At 39.1% G+C, this 7,456-nt stretch overlaps 1 protein-coding gene across 1 annotated transcript; it reads right to left on the bottom strand.

Moving 5' to 3' along the window:
- Positions 1-6,786, bottom strand: LOC143296579 (uncharacterized). Its single transcript, XM_076608603.1, has 3 exons — positions 6,061-6,786; positions 4,863-5,084; positions 1-474 (listed from the first exon to the last, which is right to left on the bottom strand). Exons 1-3 carry the CDS (start codon positions 6,400-6,402, stop codon positions 1-3), a joined length of 1,038 nt encoding a protein of 345 aa, XP_076464718.1. The 5' UTR covers positions 6,403-6,786.
- Between the last annotated feature and the right edge of the window lie 670 nt (positions 6,787-7,456).

The raw sequence follows: 7,456 nt of genomic DNA, 5'->3' as shown, positions 1-7,456 counted from the left end.
TCAGGGTGAAAAAACAAACAAAAAACACAAAAAAACAACAAAAACCCAACAACAAAACAAAACAAACAAACAAACAAAAAAACAAAACAAAAAAAACAAAACAAAAAAAAACAAAAACAAAAAAAACAAACAAAAAAACTCACCATTGCGGCTCCTCAGTCGCGGAATTCTCCGCTCCATGTTATAGAAATAGAAGGCGGAGACGAACTTGTCCAGAGGTTCCCTGACGATGCTGATGAAGACGGCGTCATCGGGCAGAAAATGCCTGACGCATATCTCGTTGAAACGAACGTGGTCGGTGATCATGTCGTAGTGAGGGATGCCAGGGAGCAGCGGGCGTATGTCTGGGATCCAGTTCTTTATGCTCGAGGCATTGTGGCCGTTGAGCACTTTCCGGATGGCCACGGACAGGTTGTGGACCAGGGCGTAGCGATTCAAGATGCCGGTCATCGTTTGAGACCCTGTTTTGTGAGTCTAGGGAGGTGGGTGGGGGGGGCGGGGGGAAGCAGAAAAATGCACCGCCATTTATCATCATGATAATAATGATAATGATGATGATGATAATAGCAACACCAATAGCGATAATAATAATAATGATTTGATAGTGATGATGATGATGATGATGATGGATACTTGTTAAGCGCTTACCTCCCTTGATTAAAGGGAGCTCAAAGCGCTTCACGATAAACATTAAACACACACACACACACACATGCGCGCGCGCGCGCGCACACACACACACACACACACACACACACACACAACACACACGCACACACACACACAGCCTACACAGAGATATGCATTCACATTCAGACATTGAAAAAAAAAGAAAAAAAAAAGAAAAAAAGAAACGGAGACAGAGACAAAGGAGACGGCTCAAGCCGGTAATTATATATATATATATATATATATATATAGAGATATAGAGAGAGAGAGAGAGAGAGAGATGTGTGTGTGTGAATATATATACATATAATTACACACACACACACACACACACACACACACACACACACACACATATATATATATATATATATATATATATATATATATAATGTTATAATGAATAAAACAAAGTTGAAAACCAACACCTATTTTGTCAAACAATGAAAAATAGAAAATAAAATAAAAATTCTGAATGTTAATTCGCTGCTACCCGGTAGCTTGTTCACAGACTACGTTATGTTTATGACTATGTTAAATCCTTTTTAAGTGGGAGATATATAGTGGCAAAAGTGGGAGTAACTTTATCAACCTCTAGGCCTATAAACATGGGAATCCCGCAGGGTTCCATTATTTCTCCATTGTTGTTCAACATTATGCTTTATGATTTACATACATGCTTTTCATCATCTACCAAGCTGGCTCAATATGCTGATGAATATTGCTGTATGGATTCAGACATCCTTGAGGAAAAGGACAAGCCTACATTACATCAATTATGTACAGAAACATTTTCAGGGTGAACTCGATAGACTGAGTAGCTATATGCAATCTAATGGTTTTGAGTTTTCTGTAGAAAAAACACATTTGATCCTCTTTAATAATGGTTATAATCCCAGCAAATTACCACGTTTTTTTTTTAGGAGGACGTGAAATATTTTTCAAGTCGGAAATAAAATTTCTTGGGATCCTATTTACTTCAAAACTAAACTGGAAGAAACACATTGATTCAATGGTGACTAAAGCAGTTAAAAGTTTAAATTTCTTAAAAATTGTAAGTCACTCTCCTTGGGGACAAGACTCCAAAATTCTTTTACATTTAGCGACATCTCTCGTAAGATCAAGATTGACCTACGGTCAAGAAATTTTCTTTTCTGCTCCGCGGACGTTTCTAAAGAAGCTGCGAATAATTGACAGTAAAGCTGTGAAACTGGCTTTAGGGGTACCTGTGCATACTAAGACCTCAGAAGCCTATAAGCTTGCGGGTATTCTACCACTAGATGAAATCAGAAAATTAAGTTCTGCTAAATATATTGTGAGATGTACAGCAGTGGATGATTTTGAGGAATTAAATATTAGGTCTGATATTGATTTTCCAAAAAAAGCACAAAATAATTCAAATCTACAAACCATTCGCACATATGTGTCAGATATTTTAAATTCTTCAGACATTGATTTGCATGATATGGCACCTCGTGTTCTGGTGCCACCTGTCCCTCCCTGGGAGTTAACAAAAGCAAACGTCAACATATGTGCTTCTGACACAACAAAAGGAGAATCTCCACATATAATAGCAGCATCTGTCAGAATTGAATTAGAAGAAAATTTTGATTATCATTTAAAAGTTTACACTGATGGCTCGGTCCTGGATGATAGCAGTGCAGGATCTGCTTTTGTCATTCCTGACCTAAAAACAGAAAAATCATATTATTTAGGTAAGGGACATTCAATTTTTACAGCTGAATTGGTGGCCATCCTTATGGCTTTAAATCATCTTGTTGATATACCAATCATGGTAAGTAATATCCTATTTTGTGTTGATTCTCAATCTGTCTTAAAAGGTTTGCTCCTTTTTGAGAATAATCAAAGAGAAGATTTATTTTTTGAAATTAGGTAAGCTTATTTATTGCACTCCCTATTTGTGAAGGGTACAAATGTTGATTTTTGTTGGAAACCATCCCACACTGGATTCCGTTATAACGACCAAGCAGATAGGGCAGCAAAAAATCATATAGATAGTATAAAAGTATATTGCCCATTGTCATACAAGAAAATAAGCAATATACTAGAAAGAGACTTTTATAGGTGCTTGAATTCAAGTCTAAAACCTCGTCAGTTGACTCTCTCAGACTTTGGTCCGATTCGCAGACCAATTCTGAGCTTAGCTCTCAGACTATTATCAAATTCATTACGGACTAAGTATTGTTCTAATGTCAAGTGTATATGCTTTAATAATCTGACAATTGAGCATATAATTTTTCACTGTAGCTTGATGAAGCCTTTTGTACACGAAAGTGTGTCTTCACAAGTGACTGAGAACGTTGATGTTTTTGACTTTTTGCATTCATTATCAGTTATTTCGCTTGTCAGTTTAACGACTTCTCTTTTACGAAGTCCTTTAAGTAATTTCCTGTAACTGTATTTAGAGGGGTTTTTGTTCGTTTGTTTTGTTTTTCTTTCAAATTTCACCCACATTTTTACCCTCATTTGCCCAGTTTCCCCCAACCCTCCATTCTTCCACATCTCCCACTCCTTCTAACCGATAATACTGAGATGTATTCATAAATACTTTTACAAAATGTCTTCAATCACCGATATGTGTGACGGGACATTAAACAACAAGAAAGGCAAGGCCTTCAAAACTCACTTGTGATACACTTTTTAAAAAATCCAAGCTTTTTATGTATTGAGTATAATGCATTTACTGTTATATTTATATTTTTTGTGTTCTCTAAACTTGGCACTTTGATCTGATATTCGACCCAACAAAAGACTTGTCATTATTATCATTTTTTGTTCAAACAGGAACGTCTTTTGCTAAGCATGGAAGTTTTATTTATTGCAAACGTTTTGGTGTAGACAGTAAAACAAGGGAAATTACTCTGCTGGGGAACTTAGTTTGCTTTAAACTGATCTTTCTCATCTTAAACATTACATTTTGAAATTATACTCAATACATAAAAAGCTTGGATTTTTTTAAAGAAGTGCATCACAAGTGAGTCTTGAAGGCCTTGCCTCTCTTGTTTCAAAATGTAATGTTTAAGATGAGAAAGATCAGTTTAAAGCAAATTAACTCCACTAGCATTACAGAGTAATTTCCCTTTTTTACCCTCTGCACCAAAACGTTTGCAAAATAAATAAAACTTCCATGCGTAGCAAAAGAAGTTCCTGTTTGAACAAAAAATGATAATAATGACTGCTCTAGCTGTTGGGTCAGAATATCAGATCAAAGTGCCAAGTTTAGAGAATACAAAAAATATAAATATAACAGTAAATGCAGTTAGCATATAATTAGGCTTCATTCTTTATTTTTTTGTGCCCATCCCAGAGGCGCAATATTGTTTTAAACAAGATGATTGGAAAGAACTGAATTTTTCCTATTTTTATGCCAAATTTGGTGTCAACTGACAAAGTAGTTGCAGAGAAAATGTCAATGTTAAAGTTTACCACGGACACACAGACACACACACACACACACAGACAACCGAACACCGGGTTAAAACATAGACTCACTTTGTTTACACAAGTGAGTCAAAAATTCCTTCTCACAGACTACGCTCATAACAGGTGACGTGATGTTATTTTTTACGTCATCTTCCGGGCCCTTTCATGACGTCAATATATCTCATGTTCTAAATATCCCTTCAATTGTCCATGTGCACATCTCTCTCTGTATCTCAGTGATAAGCTTAGTGTGTAACCACCACTTCGACAAACCGGACCGGTAACTCCACGAATCCAGGGTTCACAACGAAAACCCATGGATCTCGCTTCTCGTGTTCAGTCCAACAAAAACCGTCCCAAGCTTATACATCCAGAACAGTTCTCTTCTTTTCAGCTCCTCCACTTTGCTGACCTGCTCCAACGCTGTCAACTGTGAAAAGCTGAGGCTGTCGTCACTAGAGTGAGGGGTGGAAGAAACATGGGCAGCGACCGACCGAACACTTGGTGCCTTTCCTCGGTTTGCAGTCGCTTTGATGGCCTAGAGGTAACGCGTCCGCCTAGGAACCGAGATAATTTGAGCGCGCTGGTTCGCAGTGTAGCGACGCGCTCTCCCTGGGGAGAGCAGCCCGAATTTCACACAGAGAAATATGTTGTGATAAAAAGAAATATATATATATATATATATACATATCTCTCTCTCTCTCTCTCTCTGTGTGTGTGTGTGTGTGTACCAACAGCAAGAGCCCCACCTTCAGAAAGAAAACATGTCGCACAGGATTTGAACCCCGACCGCCGTTAGCTCCATGACCATCTCGACAGCCGGACATGGCGGAAGCTCTGCCGGCTTTGCTGCTGGCTGCAGGCATCATGGCAAAAAGACGGGGGTAACAAGACGCATTCCCATCTCTCCAACCCGCCGCCTGATGCTGGCCAAACGTGGAGCCCGTTCCTTCAGCCTCCGACACCCACGCCTTCAATCAATCAAATCAGTCAGTCAATCAATCAAATCAGTCAGTCAATCAATCAAATCGGTCAATCAATCAAGTCAGTCAATCGAATCAATCAATCAATGAAATTAGTCAATCAAATCAGTCAATCAAATCAATCAGTAAGTCAATCAAATCAGTCAATCAATCAAGTCAGTCAGTTAATCAATCAAATCAGTCAACCAATCAGTCAGTCAATCAATCAAGTCAGTTAATCAATCAAATCAGTCAATCAAGCAAGTCAGTCAATCAAATCATTAAATCAATCAAATCAGTCAATCAAGTCAGTCAGTCAGTCAATCAATCAATCAAATCCATCCATCCATCCATCCATCAACCATCAATCAAATCAATCAAAAACACATTATCAATCCACATGGAAACTAACTCGGTGCAATCACAAGCTCGCACTAAAATAATTCAACATGGAAACTGATTTGTGCAATCACAGGCTCGTAGTAGACACCAACATAAAATGGACATGCGCATCATGAAAAAAAGAGCAAACATTAAACCTCGTCAAATAAGAATTCACAGTAGCTGATGATAGACCAAAACAAACAACAAACACACGCACACCGCGCATATTGCACAACAATGTATACAAATGAAAATGGAATAATGATTTTTAAAAATCTAGCAAATAAATTGTATATATTCAAATGCACTCTCTCTCTCCCTCTCCTCTCTCTCTCTCTCTCTCTCTCACACACACACACACACACACACACACACACACATTAAGCCAATAAGGTATTATACAAGAATATAAACAACTAAAAACATCCAGCAACTAAATCCGTAAATGTACACACACACACACACACAACACAACACAACACAACACAACACAACACAACACACACACACACACACACACACATACACACACACACACACACACACACACACACACACACACACACACACACACACACATATACACCAAAACATGCAATACCGTCACTTCTGTGGATGAAGTCTCATTTATTTCCTCCCACGATCCGCTCTTAGAAAACCCATCAATAAAAGAAGATTCAGCGTGTTTTTGTTTTGAACTGGAGGCCAGCTGATCTCTCCAAACCTGAGCGGAATAGTGCTGAAACGTGCTTCCCGCGGTCTGCCGGTTTCTTTGGAACATGCTTTCGCCATGACGGGCACCGAATGCTGGACTGGGCAAAGGCAAGGGGGGAGTTCCGTAATTGTGACTCAACACGTAAGCCAGAACCAGTGTCGTCATCAAGAGAATACCTATCGAAATGCCTTTGATATGGCAATGATGCATTGCGATTGACCAACTCATGCGCTTGTCGTTCACGTTGACTCGTTTTTTTCTGACCTGATCGTCTTAACACCACCACCAACAACGACAAAATCCCAACCCTTTTCAAGTTCTTAGTCACGATAAACTGTGTTCTGTTGATCGACTTCAGTTGCTTCACCGGAACGATTTTGTCACTGTGAACTAACGAGTCTTAAACAGCTGTTCTCTTCTCCACTGTCTCCTTTAACAATGGTCGAAGAAATCAACAGCACACGAAGGCTCAAACTGATGTCGATGGGCTGTCGTTGTCAAATACGAATCCAGATCGTCCAGATAGTGTGCCTTTATTCAGCGTTTACGGTCCCCTGCGGAATCAATGCACTTTTAACAAAACATCTTGTGTGAGTAAGATCAGGGTTGTTGTATTAAATGTTGTGACACAAATTCGCTAAAGATACCATTTTTAGATGTGATAGCGTAAGCTTGGCTAGGAGCTGTGATTTATTGTTAGAGATATTTAGAGAATTAGCACATCCTTGCTTACAGCGCCAAGTTGTTATGCCCATCGCGCACAGGGCATCGAAGCAGCAAGTTTCACGCGACAAGCAGCAAAAACGTGCAGCGCCCCGTGTGCGAGGAATTCACGCAGCAAGATCGCCGTTGCCGCGCGTCAAATTCCTCGATAGAACTTGTCTTATTTCCTAGCGACAAAAGCGACGGACGTGCGTGGAGCAACTAATCACGAGATCCGCTCGTTTCACGTGACACAAAATAGCTGACATCGTTTGGACTCGATCATTCGTTTGACGTTGCTCAATTAGTCATGAAAACAAAGTGTTTTGGAAGTAAATGATTAGACTGTTTGGATGAAAAGATTGTCATTACATCTGAACGCATGTCTGTTTAAGAGTGATTTCTGTGAGTGCCCCAAAAATATTGACTGAATACTTTGAACAGCAACTCACATGGTAACCTTTGTAATTCCTGCCTGAGAATATTCTGAGAACGAAAGTATATTTGACTGAAATTGTAAGGATAACTGGATTTCCAAATATCTTTTAGAGCTGTACACACTTGCTCTTTATTTCCACAC

The sequence above is a fragment of the Babylonia areolata genome, chromosome 21 (assembly GCF_041734735.1).
Source record: "Babylonia areolata isolate BAREFJ2019XMU chromosome 21, ASM4173473v1, whole genome shotgun sequence".
In the NCBI taxonomy this organism is placed as follows: domain Eukaryota; kingdom Metazoa; phylum Mollusca; class Gastropoda; order Neogastropoda; family Buccinidae; genus Babylonia; species Babylonia areolata.
This window is presented reverse-complemented; position numbering and strand designations above follow the sequence as displayed.

What these genes read in the sequence shown, in the direction of transcription:
- LOC143296579 (XM_076608603.1), bottom strand. Translation starts at nt 6,402, where the DNA reads ATGAGTTGGTCAATCGCAATGCATCATTGCCATATCAAAGGCATTTCG. An exon ending in CTTCATCCACAGAAGTGACG is followed by an intron (nt 5,085 to 6,060) that starts GTATTGCATGTT and finishes GATTGATTGAAG; the next exon opens with GCGTGGGTGTCGGAGGCTGA. An exon ending in GACATGTTTTCTTTCTGAAG is followed by an intron (nt 475 to 4,862) that starts GTGGGGCTCTTG and finishes CCACCTCCCTAG; the next exon opens with ACTCACAAAACAGGGTCTCA.